Source organism: Sebastes umbrosus, chromosome 1 (assembly GCF_015220745.1).
Source record: "Sebastes umbrosus isolate fSebUmb1 chromosome 1, fSebUmb1.pri, whole genome shotgun sequence".
Classification (NCBI taxonomy): Eukaryota; Metazoa; Chordata; class Actinopteri; order Perciformes; family Sebastidae; genus Sebastes; species Sebastes umbrosus.
The window spans coordinates 1752501-1771738 of record NC_051269.1 but is presented as its reverse complement, the minus strand read 5'-3'; the positions used below and the strand labels follow the sequence as shown (position 1 = coordinate 1771738).

Below are 19238 nucleotides of genomic sequence, written 5' to 3'. Positions count from 1 at the left end.
GCCTAATGACTGCCACCATGAGCTGCTCTGAGGTCAGAGGTCAGGATGACTTTTCAGATCACCAACAGTAATACCCACATCATATAGTGAACTCTCCTAATTGGAGCCGGAGATAATCTATGGAGTCATTCTGCTCAAACTGCTCTTTCATTTCTTCAGAAGGCCGCCGTCTACCCCACATTGTTCTCGCTCGATGAGGCAAAAGACATTTAAGAGGTACTTAGGTTATATAATGCTAAAATCCTCCACTGAAAACAGTACTAATGAAATCCTTCTAACCTGCACGACCCGGCTTGGATCATATTTGGGGATTTAAATGATCTGTGACCTTCACTGAGCTACTGTATGTATCAGAGACTAGTGAGGCTTTCTGCTCTCTCAACCTTCCTCCTGGGATTCAATCATCGTCTAGAGATGTATACTGTATATAACTGATGGCTGTTTGAGACGTTTACTCCTCACCCTGAATAAAAGTACTTTCACCACACATCATGTAACTATAATAATAATGATAATAGAACTGTGCAGCTAATCAAACGTGGCTGTAGTAAACAGCATCATAACGGAGGGTGCAGCTCAACCGTGATGGCTGAGCTTCTTGTTGTTTATAGCTCTGGACAAAGTGTTGGTTGGGTCACTGGTACTGAACTAAACCCTTATCAAGCTGCTGCAGACAGATTCTGGTCACTTGAGCCATGAGGCAGTTCATATATTCCAGTGTGTTTCCAGGAGAGTGTGACGGAGAGACAAGAACTCTTCAATAAAGGTTTGATGTTACAAAGCTGGAGAGAGACTAGAGGAGATCTCACACTATCATACAGTGGTGGGAATGACCATTAGATGCATGATGGGAGATTTCTGCTATTAAAATACCACATCACACATCCCCCTTTATCAGAGGTGGGACCAAGTCTCAAGTCTTTGCACTAAAGTCTCAAGTCAAGTCCTCAACTTTGAGTTTTGAGTCTTAAACAATTCAAAATGTGCTCGTCACTAAATCGGATGCTATTTGCTTCTCTGCCTGTCATTTCCTGTCATTTCCCACCCAGACGTTTTAAATACTGTTTGTTTTTGTTGACCACCACACAGTTTTTGATGATCTTTGGTATCATTGTTTGTTTTCTAACTGGCGCTCAGTAAGGTAACGCTAGGTCTTCATGGTTTCTCCTGAAACGTGACGGGATGCTGTATGATCGGTTCCAACACAGTGGATCTGAGGAAGTGAACTGATTTGGGACACACTTTTTAAAGAACATCATTCTAATCTTTGGATTTGGGGGAAGGTATCAAGTATGTTCAAGTCAAAAGGCTCGAGTCCAAGTGAAGTCATCCGTCACTGGTGTTAACCCAACCCATTTTTTTTTTTTCAATTTTCCAACTTCAGTTCATATGAAAGCGAGGGGCTTCATTAGGACTGCACTACAGCGCCGCGTCACAGTAAAACAACTACGTCAAAAGTACTTCACCACACGCAATACAATGAGAAAAACTGCCATAAAAGACACATGCCACTTTTACAACCAACTGGACAGTATTCTGTGTGGAAGCACCTGTTCCAGCCCTAAACATGTCACTGAAGGGGAAGCATTGACCAACGGTGATGAAGGGACGAACTATAGTGTGAACAGAAGGAGGACTGAGGACCCATCAGAGCTGAAGTGGACCAGAACCTCAACTGAGTCCCTTTTCTTTTGGTCCACGTTAAGAGGACTGAGTTTGCTTCATTTAAAAAGGACTAGATGTGAAAACACCCGAAGATATGAAGCGCACTGTCCTTCCCTTCATTCATCGTCACTCAGATGTTTAAAGGGACTATTTGTAACTTTCAGAAATGCTTGTTAACAGTGACACCTGTGGCCTTGAAATCAACGAAAGTCAGCGTCGAGCTCGCGCTTGCTCGCTCTAAATAGACATGGACGAGCATCGCTCAAAACAGTGAGGCGACAGACGTCAGCTAAAAGCACAATATCACTCTATATTTCAGCTGCTTGGCAGTAATGTTAGTTGACCAGACAAAGGTCTCTCCATGAATCACTGCTGATCCTAGTGTTGGCTTTCCCTGCCTCAGCGTAGGCTCAGGCAGCAGGGCTACTCAATGAGTTACGTTATCGCCTCCCGACCGCAGCCGCAGGGAGACACCGGCACCCGGTCGGTAACGAGACGACAACGTAACACGTGGAGGAGCCCCATCACTTCACAAGACACGGGAAACCTCTGTTGGTCTGGAGGAGCTGCAGCCGTTATTTCTGCACAAACGTCCCCTGTACATTCACTAGATATTCTCAGAGCTAAACTAATTCTTCTGCAAAGTGGAGTGAGCGCGCGTTCACGTCTAGTAGAGGTGGAGCGAGTACGCGAGAACGCGCGCTCTGTCTGAGTGAAGGTAAGCAGGCAGCGGAGACGAGGCTCCGGCCACACGCGAGCGCGCATATGCGAACGCGCATGTGTGGCGACCCGCTACATTTATGCGCTTAAAAAGTTACAAACAGTCCCTTTAAAGAGACACTAGCTGGATGCTCTGGAGAACCACGAGAGTGTTGACCTCCATAAAGCAGGAGGAATCACACCTCCATGTAGACAAACATGAGAAACAAATGTTTGAAACACAATCCTCCTTAAACAGGCACAACTCTGTTAAACAGATGGAGCTTTAGCTATTATATACACTATATATATATATATATTTATATATATATATATAAATATATATATATGTATATATGTGATGTATTTCACAGAGAAGAAGAAGAAGAAGAAGAAGAAGAAGAAGAAGAAGAAAACGCTCACAGCAGCTGAAAGTTGAAAGTGCTGAACAAGATGTTTTCCTCTGCTATCCCACCTTCCTCTCTCCTCCTCCTCCTCCTCTTTCAGCAGCCACTAAGCAGGATTGTGTCTGTCACAGATAGACTTAATCAGTTAACTCCCTCCGGAGCTCCGAGCTCACTGACGGCTCTCTGCTGTCAGCCGGCTAACGGCCTTAAACAGGCTAATAGCATGTGTGATTGACTGGAACACCGTGTGTGTGTGTGTGTGTGTGTGTGTGTGTGTGAGATTGAGTAGCGTGTAAAATGTGTGTTAAAGTGTGTTAAAGTGTGTTAAAGTTTGTCTTCTTCACTTGCTTGTATGTTCTGAAACATCTTTAAGAAGGGTGTTGAAAGGTTTTTGTGTGTGTGTGTGTGTGTGTGTGTGTATTGTAGTGTGTAACAGCCTATTAAGAGCAGAGCTCCTTCAGCTGACGTGTTAACAACACAAACCTCCAGCTGCTGTTTGAATCAGTCTAGAGGAACAGAGAGGAAGAGGAGAGGAACAGAGAGGAAGAGGAGAAGAAGAGAGAGGAAGAGGAGAGGAACAGAGAGGAAGAGGAGAGGAAGAGAGAGGAAGAGGAGAGGAAGAGAGAGGAAGAGGAGAGGAACAGAGAGGAAGGGGAGAGGAACAGAGAGGACGAGGAGAAGAAGAGAGAGGACGAGGAGAGGAACAGAGAGGAAGAGGAGAGGAACAGAGAGGAAGATGAGAAGAACAGAGAGGAAGAGGAGAGGAACAGAGAGGAAGAGGAGAGGAAGAGAGGGGAAGAGGAGAGTAACAGAGAGTAAGGGGAGTAGAACAGAGAGGAAGAGGAGAGGAAGAGGAGAGGGACAGAGAGGAAGAGGAGAGGAACAGAGAGGAAGGGGAGAGGAACAGAGAGGAAGAGGAGAGGAATAGAGAGGAAGAGGAGAAGAACAGAGAGGAAGAGGAGAGGAACGGAGAGGAAGAGGAGAGGAACAGAGAAGAAGAGGAGAGGAACAGAGAGGAAGAGGAGAGGAAGAGGAGAGGAAGAGAGAGGAAGGGAGAGGAACAGAGAGGAAGAGGAGAGGAACAGAGAGGAAGAGGAGAGGAGGAGGAGAGGAAGAGAGAGGAAGATGAGAGGAACAGAGAGGAAGAGGAGAGGAAGAGGAGAGGAAGAGAGAGGAAGAGGAGAGGAAGAGAGAGGAAGAGGAGAGGAAGAGAGAGGAAGGGAGAGGAACAGAGAGGAAGAGGAGAGGAACAGAGAGGAAGAGGAGAGGAACAGAGATGAAGAGGAGAGGAAGAGAGAGGAAGAGGAGAGGAAGAACAGAGGAAGAGGAGAGGAACAGAAAAGAAGAGGAGCGGAAGAGGAGAGGAACAGAGAGGAAGAGGAGAGGAGGAGGAGAGGAAGAGAGAGGAAGAGGAGAGGAACAGAGAGGAAGAGGAGAGGAAGAGGAGAGGAAGAGAGAGGAAGGGAGAGGAATAGAGAGGAAGAGGAGAGGAACAGAGAGGAAGAGGAGAGGAGGAGGAGAGGAAGAGAGAGGAAGAGGAGAGGAACAGAGAGGAAGAGGAGAGGAAGAGGAGAAGAAGAGAGAGGAAGAGAGAGGAACAGAGAGGAAGAGGAGAGGAACAGAGAGGAAGAGGAGAGGAACAGAGAGGAAGAGGAGAGGAAGAGGAGAGGAAGAGAGAGGAACAGAGAGGAAGAGGAGAGGAAGAGAGAGGAAGGGAGAGGAACAGAGAGGAAGAGGAGAGGAACAGAGAGGAAGGGGAGAGAAACAGAGATGAAGAGGAGAGGAAGAGAGAGGAAGAGGAGAGGAAGAGGAGAGGAACAGAAAAGAAGAGGAGCAGAAGAGGAGAGGAACAGAGAGGGAGAGGAAAGGAATAGGAGAGGAAAAGGAGAGGAACAGAGAGGAAGAAGAGAAGAAGAGGAGAGGAAAAGAGAGGAACGGAGAGGAAGAGGAGAGGAAAAGGAGAGGAACAGAGAGGAAGAGGAGAGGAAGTGGAGAAGGAAAGAGAGGAAGAGGAGAGGAAAAGGATAGGAACAGAGAGGAAGAGGAGAGGAAGAGAGAGGAAGATGAGAAGAACAGAGAGGAAGAGGAGAGGAACAGAGAGGAAAAGGAGAGGAGTGATCTGACAGAGGTTTAACTTAAAATCCTTCTTCAGCAGAACATCTCATTCCATCTGATTCATTCATCAACAATCAATTATCACACACTGTTAATGATCACAGCAGCCCCCCCCCCCCCCTCCCCCCCTCCACTTTCTCATTAAAACTACAATCATCCTTCGTATCCTGCTTTCATTCTGGTGATCAACAACAAATGTTAAATTCTGCTGTTGCCCCCCTGAAGAGGAACAATGATTAACAGCAATCACCGTCAACACTATCAACAATACCACCGCTGTGCCTCATTAGCACCAATATCTGGGGGGGTGTCTGTTTCTACCCTTTTACACTATAGAAGAAGAAGACGTCTGGCGCTCTGTCACATTCCTGTTCAGAGTACCACCACTTAACCCTCAACTAAACACGTAACTAACCACTTAACTAACCACTTAACTTACCACTTAACTAAACACTTAACTAACCACTTAACTCACCAATTAACTTACCACTTAACTAAACACTTAACTAACCACTTAACTTACCACTTAACTAAACACTTAACTAACCACTTAACTCACCACTTAACTAACCACTTAACTTACCACTTAACTAAACACTTAACTAACCACTTAACTTACCACTTAACTAAACACTTAACTAACCACTTAACTCACCAATTAAAGCTTCAGTAGGCAACAAAATCCCATAATAACCTTTCAGCATATTGTAGTTAAAGTGTTCTGAGAGAAAACTAGACTTCTGCACCTTTTATGACAGGTAGGTGGGTAGACAGGTAGGTAGACAGGTGGGTAGGTAGACAGGTAGGTAGACAGGTGTATAGGTAGACAGGTAGATAAACAGGTAGGTAGAACGGTAGGTAGACAGGTAGGTAGGTAGGTAGGTAGACAGGTGGGTAGACAGGTAGGTAGGTAGGTAGGTAGACAGGTAGGTAGACAGGTGGGTAGGTAGACAGGTAGGTAGTCAGGTAGGTAGGGAGACAGGTAGGTAGACAGGTAGGGAGACAGGTAGGTACGTAGACAGGTAGGTAGGCAGACAAGTAGGTGGGCAGACAGGTAGGTAGACAGGTAGGGAGACGGGTATGTAGACAGGTAGGTACGTAGACGGGTAGGTAGGCAGACAAGTAGGTGGGCAGAGAGGTAGGGAGACATGTAGGGAGACGGGTAGGTTGGTAGACAGGTAGGTGGGCAGACAGGTAGGTAGACCGGTAGGGAGACAGGTAGGTAGACAGGTGGGTAGACAGGTAGGTCGACAGGTAGGGAGACAGGTAGGTAGACTGGTGGGTAGACAGGTAGGGAGACAGGTAGGGAGACAGGTAGGGAGACACGTAGGGAGACAGGTGGGTAGACAGGTAGGTGGGCAGACAGGTAGGTAGACAGGTAGGGAGACACGTAGGGAGACAGGTAGGGAGACAGGTAGGTAGACCGGTAGGTAGACTGGTGGGTAGACAGGTAGGGAGACAGGTAGGGAGACAGGTAGGTATTCAGGCTGCATGAAATGAACAGGGACAGATACCAGATTTATTTTAATATTTTTTGTGAAATTATTTGATTAATTGATTAATTGATTAATTGATTTCTGTCGGCATGTGAAGAGAATTTAAATGAGTATATCAAAAAAATGGTTTTGATGAAAACTACCAACCTTATCTGTAACGTGACAAGATACGACCGTATGTCAGACAGTACGGTAGTTTCAGCTGGAGAAAGAGAGCTTTGCCCGTTAGGCTACATCATGACACTATGAAACTAATTATGCATTATCACAATAAAGGACCATCTTTTATTATTTAGAAATAGAGTTATTTTAAAATGCTTGCTATGAATAAAGAAAAACAAGCTGAATTTTCTAAAAACACCAATGACGGATTCTTGTTGGTGCACTGAGGTGAGCAGGTGGAATAAAGCTGCAGCAGTGCTGCTCTGCTGCAAAGCAATAAGGCTCCAACTAGACTGCTGTGATCTGAACGAGCTGCAGAGCTCAGTGGGACTGTGTGTGTGTGTGTGTGTGTGTGTGTGTGTGTGTGTGTGTGTGTGTTTGCGTGTGTGTGTTTGCGTGTGTGTGTGTGTGTGTGAGACAGCTTGAGGGATGCTAATATTTGCTGGTTCTTTGGTCAAACACTTCAGACGAGTTGTTGGCATTCTGACTTCAGAGCAGATCGGCAGACGTGTTGAGAATCTGCACCAGGATAACACACACACACACACACGCACACAACCACACACTCATGCCCTCGGCTGTAATGAGAAGCAACATGATGCAGGAGGGGATCCTGATTGTGTCAGCAGTGTTGGAGGTGAATCACTGTGTGAAGGTGTGAATGTGTAGTAACACCAAACACTGGCAGACTGTAGTGTCGCACAGTATACCGATACTAGAAAGGTATACCAATAGTAGAAAGGTATACCAATACTAGAGAGCTATACCGATACTAGAAAGGTATACCGATACTAGAAAGGTATACCAATATTAGAAAGGTATGGCAATACTAGAAAGGTATGGCGATGCTAGAAAGGTATACCAATATTAGAAAGGTATACCAATATTAGAAAGGTATGGCAATACTAGAAAGGTATGGCAATACTAGAAAGGTATGGCGATGCTAGAAAGGTATGGAGATACTCTGCCCTTAAAACAGTACCATACACTGTTTAATTAGTACCGGTACTTTAAGAATGACGGTGTTTGTATACGAGCTGTGAGTTGCGTCAATGTGCGACTGCGGGGCGGTGTGTGTGTGCAACGCTCTGCTTTAGAGGACGCCCTCAATATTGGGATCCTGCAGGAGTCTATACTAATCTGTAGTGATAACCAGAAGGATGGAGTCTATACTAATCTGTAGTGATAACCAGAAGGTTGGAGTCTAAACTAAACTGTAGTGATAACCAGAAGGATGGAGTCTAAACTAAACTGTAGAGATACTGACAAGGATGGAATCTAAAATAAACTGTAGAGATAACTAGAAGGATGGAGTCTAAACTAAACTGTAGAGATAACCAGAAGGATGGAGTCTAAACTGAACTGTATGATAACCAAAAGGATGGAGTCTAAACTAAACTGTAGTGACAACCGGAAGGATGGAGTCTAAAATAAACTATAGAGATAACCAGAAGGATGGAGTCTAAACTAAACTGTAGAGATAACCAGACGGATGGAGTCTAAACTGAACTGTAGTGATAACCAGGAGGATGGAGTCTAAACTAAACTGTAGTGATAACCAGAAGGATGGAGTCTAAACTAAACTGTAGAGATAACCAGACGGATGGAGTCTAAACTAAACTGTAGAGATAACCAGAAGGATGGAGTCTAAACTAAACTGTAGTGATAACCAGAAGGATGGAGTCTAAACTAAACTGTAGAGATAACCAGAAGGTTGGAGTCTAAACTAAACTGTAGTGATAACCAGAAGGATGGAATCTAAACTAAACTGTAGTGATAACCAGAAGGATGGAATCTAAACTAAACTGTAGAGATACTGACAAGGATGGAGTCTAAACTAATCTGTAGTGATAACCAGAAGGATGGAGTCTAAACTAAACTGTAGAGATAACGAGAAGGATGGAGTCTAAAATAAACTGTAGTGACAACCAGAAGGATGGAGTCTAATCTAAACTGTAGAGGTAACCAGACGGATGGAGTCTAAACTGAACTGTAGTGATAACCAGGAGGATGGAGTCTAAACTAAACTGTAGAGATAACGAGAAGGATGGAGTCTAAAATAAACTGTAGTGACAACCAGAAGGATGGAGTCTAATCTAAACTGTAGAGATAACCAGAAGGATGGAGTCAACAAGAGAAGATTAAATCAGGTCATAAACCACAGTCTCACTCTGAGCTGGTGTCTCTATCAGCAGAACTCCCTTAAAAAAACAAGGAAATAACAGCGCGGCTCTGATTACCAATCAAATGTACCAATAACATTAGATTCACCATATTTTCTGTGAACGAATGAAAAGGAAAGAGGACGGACAGATTTTTAATATAAGTTATAAACAGTATATATATATATATATATACTGTTTATATATATATATATATATATATATATAGGTTATTTCTTGAGTTTTTGAGTTTCAATGAGCTGCTCTTGGGGAGAACCAAAGCATGCAATAGAAAGGTGGGTAAATGTATATCTGTATTTGAGACGGTGAGAAGGGAGTTAAATGACTTAAAGACATTAAAACAATAGACTGCCTGTCTTTGAGAAATATATTGTGTTCAATAAAGAAAGCTGTTTATTCTGCACTATTCCCAGTGATGGAAAAAAAGACAGTATGAAGAAATCAATGAGCAAATCAATGATCCTAACAGATGCACAGGTCAGACTTCAGACTCAGCTGGAGAGGAAAGAAACTCATCTGAATCATGATGAAAGTCAACGTGTCAGTAGAGTCCTAGTAAGTTATAGTCTAAAACTCATCTGAATAATAATGAAAGTCAACGTGTCATTAGAGTTCTAGTTAGTTAGTTAGTTGTTTTTTTTAGATCAGTTTCTCTGAAATAGTATTGGATGCAAAACTCCATTCAATATAAATACTCAGAAAATGAGAGTGCAGTATATCCCAACACTCAATGTATACATTCACCAATCAGGACTGGACTATCACTGCTATCACACACAGAACCATATGAACATACTCCAGGATTACTGAGAAAACTGGAAAATCACAGGACATCTAGATAAAACTAATATTATGATCGTTCAAAAAAAGCACGATCACAAACTAAAAAATATCCTCTTTTTTGGAGAGCCAAATATGAGTCATGCAACAGAGTATACAGAGCTAGACCCGACTACCACTGCTTCTGGACATTTAGTCACGGCTGCGAGTACACTGGGAGATGAAGCTCGTAGACGATTCCTATTCAGATTAAACCCCCATTAAAGATTCTGATTAGAACCACTCCTTCTATATGGGAATCATGTTTGGGGCCCATTAATGAAACAAGAGCATTGTGACTCAAACCCCGTAGAATACGTTCATCTTGAGTTCTGTAAAAACATATTGAGTCAAGAGAAACTGTCCCAACCACGATGTAGAGCAGAACTGGGCCAATCCCCCCCTTAATTAACAGTAAAAAAGACAATCGCCATGCGATCTGAAACCAGATAAACATTCATATGTCAAAGTGATGCTATGACAATAATTCCGAACTCACAAGTTAAACAAATAGACACAGATGATAACCTCAGATATCCCAAACAGTGGAAAACATAAACCCAATCAATAAAGAAACTTGAATGCTATAATCTACTGAAGAGAGAATTTCAATAGCCCAATATTTAACCCAAATAAAACACCCTATAAAAAGACAAACCCACACTAGATAAAGACTTAGTAACCATAAACTGGCCATTAAAACGGTTGGCCATAACAGAGAAAAACAGAATTTGTACCAACTGTGGAACAGGAGAAGAATTTGTCCTCAAATTCAACCAGAAAATCTCTGATCCTAACTTTCTAACCCTCCCAGAAGACAGAAGACAGCACTACAGTAGAACTGGCTTATGTCACAACACAAGACAAATTTCAATGTGAGCCAATGTGTGACAGAAAAGTGACAGAAAGTCAGATGTCCTCACAAGGATAGAGAGATGATCAGAGCTTCCTCTGAGGGGATCGTTGGGGTCAGATTCCAGATTTTGGTTGAAGTCTGGCAAAGCCAGGCCAAAAATGTAGCTGTGATGTGCCGAGGCTCAACCGGTGTTTGCAGGAGTTAGAGGTGCCGTAACCAGTAAACATCGATGTCATTTGTTCCTCTTCTTCTGTTTGACGTAAACATGAACCCTTCCTGCTGCTGATGGTGCTGCCATGTCTTCCTTTTCTTCAGATTTTCAGACTGAAAACTGTGATGGACTTTCAGAAAACATTTAACTGCTCTCTAACTGGTTACTGAGTCAGTCTGAGGCTAAAAACACGTACCAAACGTCACTAAAAACACGTCACAAAGGCCACTAAAAACACGTTACAAACACCTCTAAAAACACGTCACTAAAAACACGTCACAAACGTCACTAAAAACACATCACAAATGCCACTAAACACACGTCACTAAAAACACGTCACAAACACCACTAAAAACATGTCACAAATGTCACTAAACACACGTCACTAAAAACACATCACAAATGCCACTAAACACACGTCACTAAAAACACGTCACAAACACCACTAAAACCACGTCACAAACATCAATAAAAACACGTCACAAACACCACTTAAAACACGTCACAAACATCAATACAAACACGTCACAAACACCACTTAAAACACGTCACAAACGTCAATAAAAACACGTCACAAACACCACTAAAAACACGTCACAAACGTCACTAAAAACACGTCACAAACTAACTAAAAACACATCACAAACGTCACTAAAAACACATCACAAACGTCACTAAAAACACGTCACAAACGTCACTAAAAACACGTCACAAATGCCACTAAAAACACGTCACAAACACCACTAAAAACACGTCACAAACGTCACTAAAAACACATCACAAATGCCACTAAAAACACGTCACAAACACCACTAAAAACAAGTCACAAACACCACTAAAAACTCATCACAAACGTCAATAAAAACACGTCACAAACACCACTAAAAACACGTCACAAACGCCACTAAAAACATGTCACTAATCACACGTCACTAAAAACACGTCACTAAAAACACGACACAAAAACACGTCACAAACATCACTAAAAACACGTCACTAAAAACACGTCACAAACTCCACTAAAAACACGTCACTAAAACACGTCACAAACACCACTAAAAACTCATCACAAACGTCAATAAAAACACGTCACAAACACCACTAAAAACACGTCACAAACGCCACTAAAAACATGTCACTAATCACACGTCACTAAAAACACGTCACTAAAAACACGTCACTAAAACACGTCACTAAAACACGTCACAAACATCACTAAAAACACGTCACTAAAAACACGTCACAAACTCCACTAAAAACACGTCACTAAAAATACGTCACTAAAAACACGTCACTAAAAATACGTCACTAAAAACACGTCACTAAAACACGTCACAAACATCACTAAAAACACGTCACTAAAAATACGTCACTAAAAACACGTCACTAAAACACGTCACAAACATCACTAAAAACACGTCACTAAAAACACGTCACAAAAAATACGTCACTAAAAATATGGCACTAAAAACACGTCTCTAAAAATACGTCACTAAAAACACGTTACTAAAAATACGTCACTAAAAACACGGCACTAAAAACACGTCACTAAAAATACGTCACTAAAAACACGTCACAAACATCACTAAAAACACGTCACTAAAACACGTCTCTAAAAATACGTCACTAAAAACACGTCACTAAAAATACGTCACTAAAAACACGTCACAACATCACTAAAAACACGTCACTAAAAATACGTCACTAAAAACACGGCACTAAAAATACGTCACTAAAAACACGTCACTAAAAATACGTCACTAAGACACGTCACAAACATCACTAAAAACACGTCACTAAAAACACGTCACTAAAAATACGTCACTAAAAACACGTCACTAAAAACACGTCACAAAAAATACGTCACTAAAAACACGTCACTAAAAATACGTCACTAAAAACACGTCACAAATATCACTGAAAACACGTCACAAACGTCACTGAAAACACGTCACTAAAAACACATCACTAAAAACACGTCACTAAAAATATGTCACTAAAACACGTCACAAACAATACTGAAAACACGTCACAAACATCACTGAAAACACGTCACTAAAAACACGTCACAAGCACCACTAAAAACAGGTCACTAAAACACGTCACAAACACCACTAAAAACTCATCACAAACGTCAATAAAAACACGTCACAAACACCACTAAAAACACGTCACAAACGCCACTAAAAACATGTCACTAATCACACGTCACTAAAAACACGTCACTAAAAACACGTCACTAAAACACGTCACTAAAACACGTCACAAACATCACTAAAAACACGTCACTAAAAACACGTCACAAACTCCACTAAAAACACGTCACTAAAAATACGTCACTAAAAACACGTCACTAAAAATACGTCACTAAAAACACGTCACTAAAACACGTCACAAACATCACTAAAAACACGTCACTAAAAACACGTCACAAACTCCACTAAAAACACGTCACTAAAACACGTCACTAAAAATACGTCACTAAAAACACGTCACTAAAACACGTCACAAACATCACTAAAAACACGTCACTAAAAACACGTCACAAAAAATACGTCACTAAAAATATGGCACTAAAAACACGTCTCTAAAAATACGTCACTAAAAACACGTTACTAAAAATACGTCACTAAAAACACGTCACTAAAAACACGTCACTAAAAATACGTCACTAAAAACACGTCACAAACATCACTAAAAACACGTCACTAAAACACGTCTCTAAAAATACGTCACTAAAAACACGTCACTAAAAATACGTCACTAAAAACACGTCACTAAAAATACGTCACTAAAAACACGTCACAACATCACTAAAAACACGTCACTAAAAATACGTCACTAAAAACACGGCACTAAAAATACGTCACTAAAAACACGTCACTAAAAACACGTCACTAAAAATACGTCACTAAGACACGTCACAAACATCACTAAAAACACGTCACTAAAAACACGTCACTAAAAATACGTCACTAAAAACACGTCACTAAAAACACGTCACTAAAAATACGTCACTAAAAACACGTCACAAAAAATACGTCACTAAAAACACGTCACTAAAAATACGTCACTAAAAACACGTCACAAATATCACTGAAAACACGTCACAAACGTCACTGAAAACACGTCACTAAAAACACATCACTAAAAACACGTCACTAAAAATATGTCACTAAAACACATCACAAACAATACTGAAAACACGTCACAAACATCACTGAAAACACGTCACTAAAAACACGTCACAAGCACCACTAAAAACAGGTCACTAACTTAACTTAGAAAACGAAACAGCAGTCTCCTGTGTTTGTTGGACCAGTCCACCTCCCTCCCTCCATCAGCAGTCTTTCTCTCTCTCTCTCTCTTTTTATTCTACTTCACTAACTCTGAGTGGAGTATATCTACGTTTACACTGCAGTCAGACTACATGGCGTACACATGACACATCTAAAGCACAAACGGCTTTCTAAATGCCTTGCGAATTATCGTGTCATTCATACGCTTTTCATGCAACCAGGCTGGTGAGTCACATGATCACTGAAACAATTCACCACTGATTACTGATTTGTCAGGTATCAATCCAGCTGTTGGGCCTGACTGATGTCCAGTAGAAATCTTTCACACTAGCAAAACAGAGCCGCCACTGGAAAGGCTAGACTATACATCATCTTTATATATATATATAATTTATATACTGTATGTGTACATGTTCTATGTTAACTGTGAGGTCTAGTTACTTCTGTATTTAAAAGGATCCTCATTCTATGGTGGTTCTATGGTTGAAGGAGTGGATCAGTAGCTGCCTGTTTGGGTCTCCTTTGTAAATGTGGAAGTGAAATGATGATTAATGAGGAGATAGTGGAGATGAGGGTTGGTAGTGAGGGAACTTATGCAGAACTATACAGTGAAGCTGATCCACTATTTCAAAAGGGGAACTAAAGTTCAACCTGACTGAAGAAAAAAGAGCCTTTAACTGATATTTAAAGTTTCAGCTGCAGCCACTCGGCCGCCTGTCTCACCACATTTCCTCCTTCTAATAAAGACGGCGCACAAAGTCGTTTCCCCAGCGGCCTTTTAAAACATTTTCTCTGCAAAATGAGCCTTTGTACAGTCACAGCAAGCAAGATGGACAGTTTCCATTACCAGGTCCTTGTAATTAAAGGATTCGTACTAATAGCAAATTTATCATAATTCCTGTTGGCTATCAAGTCCTTGACAGGCTATTTCATTCCAGTGCAATGTTTCATTTTACAGCCTTCAGGTTAGTGCAGTGTCTTTGCCTTGACATCTAAACCCTCGTAATTAGATGTGTGCACACGCATGGATCGCTGTGTGCACTCACTCACACACACACACGCACACACACACACGCAAAGCGCACAATGTGAGCGCACAAGAGCACTCCTTTGGATTATACTGGTCATGTAACTGGGTCTAATGGCACAGACACATGGATGAATACTAGACACTGTTTCAATAAAACTTCAACCAAACAATCTGCTTCTATTGTTCATCCTAATAGAGACCGGAGGCTGCCTCCTACAGGATAACAAGCACGCACACACACACACACACACACACACACACACACACACACACACACACACACTCTGCATCATTACAGCAGCTCGTCTCTGCTCCGACGTGAAGCTCGAAGCTTCATTCTGACTAAAGTCAGTCTGAATAAAACGGCAGCTTTGATCAGCAGCACGACTGACATAAATCCCTCTGCAGAAGGACACTTATTTTGACACAGTACTTCCTGTATCAGACTTACAGAGGTTTAGGAAATGAGTGTGAATGGACTTTGATATTACATTTGAAAAAGGACGGATCTTATTAAACATGTATGTGTTATTCTCTATGAAACATACTGCTTTGCTTTAATTGCATCGGCCTCCCTGTCAGAGGTGGTGAGAATGTCAAACGTTCAATTCAAAGGTTTTGATCCTCTCAAAGTGTCCTGAGTTGTGCTGGCATCTGGCTGTCAGCAGGCGGACCTACCCGGAGCTGCAGGGACTCAGTGACTGGTTGAAGGACACTTCAGCGGGGCAGATGGTTTGGACCAGTGTCCTCCAGCTGAAGGACGCTCTCTTTACCCGGTACACCTGGTACCTCAGCATGTTTTATTAAACCCATGAATGGACCTCTGCTTTTTCCCTCCTAGACACTCAGTACGTGTGTGTGCTTCTAGGGCTGAAAGTTGCTCATACCGGCTCCTGTGCAACAGCTTCATAACAAATAACAGCATTAAAACCAGGACGTCTCCAGATAAAGACAAAGGAGCATTTCAGGACAACTTCTGGTACTAGAAACTTTTAGATACTCGACATTGAAGATATCAATCAATCGATCAGTATGCTCTTCTCTCTCTGGCTCAACTACAGGTCAAACTGAGCAGAATTAAATCAACAGCCCCACCAGCAGACAGTAGTCCACCAGTAGTCCATCTATGTCATTGCAGTACTCACAAGCGATGATGTTGCCATAGCGATTCTTGTTGCGGTTCTCGTCCTTCTTGGCCGTTTCCCAGGGTGCCGCCTGTCCCTCCGCCAGGGCCTGAACATACACATGTACACACAACAACGGTTTCATATGGAGGTATGAATATGCATCAGATATGGCCTGATGCCCGGAGCAGTTAAACCAGCACCATGAATATTAATGAGAGCACTCAGGGCGGCGAGCGCATTACGGCTGAAACACAACACAAGATGTGATTTAACTTAAACAACTAACAGAACCAAAGAGAGATGGAAGATGAAGTGAGACGGTGTTCAGAGACACATCTGTCTGGAAGTGACACTCTATATATACTATATGTATATATATATATATATATATATTAATATTTCACAGTGGAAGTGATGTTAGTCTGCTTAAGTGAAAGCCAGTGTTCATTTCCTCAATGGAAACTTTGATGAAATATCTTCATCAATGACCTTATTTTTCCATGACAATGACACCGACGTCATTAAACACTGACGGTGACGATATCAAACATGCAATATCGTTGACGAAAAAAGCACTGTGGCGGAGACGGCGGCGCTCAGTCCGTCTCCGTCCTTCTGGTCTCAGTCCTGACAGATGTGCTACTATAATGCATACAATTGGCGGTTTTGTCTGGGTCTGGGTCTGGGTTTGGGTCTGGGTCTGGGTCGGGGTGGTTGAGTAACTCATGCTGCTGATTGGCTCTCATTACGGAAACTGGACTAAAACGTTCTGACTTGTCGTTGATTAAAACTATGGAGGATAAATATGACTAAAATGTGACTAAAAGTAATCAGCAGACAAAGACTAAATGTAAAACAGCTGCCAACATTAACAGTAAGTATTGAAAATACTTTAGTACATTGGAAGTAACCTCATGCTGCTGATTGATAATGGTGGAGCTACAGGTCACTGAGCTGAGTGTGAGCTCTCCTCTTTCTTCCTGTATTTCTAGATGCTTTGCTTTAATTTGCTCTAAAAGCTCATCAGCCAACTTCAATGTCCAAACTGTTCCTGAGCTTTCAGCTAGATCTAGATCGGGGAGGTGGGGGGGGGGGGTTGCAGGTGTTGGTTTGAAGTAAGAGGGGACAGATTGTCCTCCCTTCCTGCTGTGATGCTGGCCCTCTTCACAAGATGAACACACATAGCAAGGACAAAACATGCACGTGTGTGTGTGTTCATGTGTGTGCATGTATAAACACACGCATGAGCTACAGTACACATTTGCTTATACACACTTTCCTCCATGAGTGTGTTTGACTGCAGGAGTGTGTGACAATGTTCTAGAATATAATACAGCAGATATATACACATAATACAAATATGATCACACCAAACCAGCTCTCAGAGGTCCCTATAGAACAGACACACACACACACACACACACACACACACACACACACACACTCCCTACAGGAACCAGTTAACAGTCCAGTTTGAGTCCATTAAGGGCTTAAGAAGACCAGACAAACGCTTTCACTGGTAGACAGTGATATGACCTACATACCCCCCCCCCGACCCCACCATCGGCCCACCAACACACACACACACACACACACACACACGCACACACACACTATATACACTGTGACAGAATAACAGACACCTAAACTTATCGCTCTATCAAGCAGAAAATAGATTATTTTAAAGTGGCAAATGGGCTGGAGAGTGTGTGTGTGTGTTTGTGTGTGTGTGAGAAAGAGTATGCGTGAGAGAGTGTGTGTGTGTATGTGTGAGAGAGTGTACGACAAACAGCCCATTGTATCATTCATGTGAGAGCATTCTGATACTATTACTTAAAATATGATATGAATCAGAAGACAGTGAAAAATGATAAAAAGAACAAATGGACACGCCGTTTTCTTCTGGTGCATCATATGAAAGGTTAACTGTTAAGTTAAACCAGCATTGTTGCCTGCACATTACATTAAAGGTTAGAATATAGTAACCTATAGTTAATATAAATATATATATAATGTATAGTAATTAACCTGACCAGCTGGCCTCTAGCTCCTCAGACGTCATAAAGAGTGTAATCCCAGCGGGAAACCACATGCTGACAGGGTGTCTGCTGTCGCTGTTAGATTAGAGGGGTTAATGGAGGTTACATCACACACACACACACACACACACACACACAAGCATACACACACACACACACCAATGTATTCTAACCTGCCTGGAAAAAACAAGTACGGTATGTACTAATTAGGGGTTTAACCATACGTTTTACAACGATACTATAAGTATCACTTTCCATGGTTCTGATACGATTCAAGGACGATATCTGACTCATCTAGAGCGATACGATACGATTCAAGGACGATGTTCGGCTCATCTAGGGCAATACGATACAATTCAAGAACGATATTCGGTTCATCTAGAGCGATACGATACGATTCAATGATGATATTTGGTTCATCTAGAGCGATACGATACGATTCAATGATGATATTTGACTCATCTAGAGCGATACGATACGATTCAATGATGATATTTGGCTCATCTAGAGCGATATGATGCGATTCAATGATTTGAAATCAATACAGTAACTTCTTTTTGCCAAACATTCAATCAGTGGGACTTTGAAATAAATATCTGATACTGGACAGAGCAGGTCAGGATTCCTCAAAGTTTGTCTTGTGAGGGAATCAGGGATAAATTAATTATGGATATAAACAAGTAAACAACGATTAATGACAAATACATACAGCTTTTATTAGAACATAATAAAAAGTGCAACTGCAGGACCTGCTGCTTCAGTTCTCAAGATACAAAGCAGTGAAATATTTAACACAGAATAAAATAAACCAACTTGTATTCCAGTTAAATAACAGTGATTTAACCTGTGACTTCTGTCCTCATTTTCAGTTCAAACGGTCGATCAGTAATATTTAACACTAAATAAATGTCATGTTGTCTCAGTAGGTGCGTGGACAGACTGGTCGTGTTACCGTTGTATTTTATCTGACCTTTACATATTCTGTAAACAGCGAGTGATTTATCGAGGACATCTCCCTTTTTATAAAAGCCAAAATGTTTCCACACGCTGGACCTCAAACAGAAAAGCTCTCTCTGGTCCGGCTCTTCCTCGCCATCAGCATGCTTCCTTTTGTTGTCGTCTTTCTGAGA

General features: G+C 41.8%; 1 protein-coding gene across 1 annotated transcript in view; it reads right to left on the bottom strand.

Annotated features, from left to right (window-relative positions):
• ptprt (protein tyrosine phosphatase receptor type T) overlaps window positions 1–19238 on the bottom strand; it is a 382622-nt gene that overhangs the window by 39489 nt on the left and 323895 nt on the right. The window contains 1 exon segment of the mRNA XM_037782155.1: window positions 16088–16175. Coding sequence (XP_037638083.1) covers window positions 16088–16175 — 88 coding nt within the window.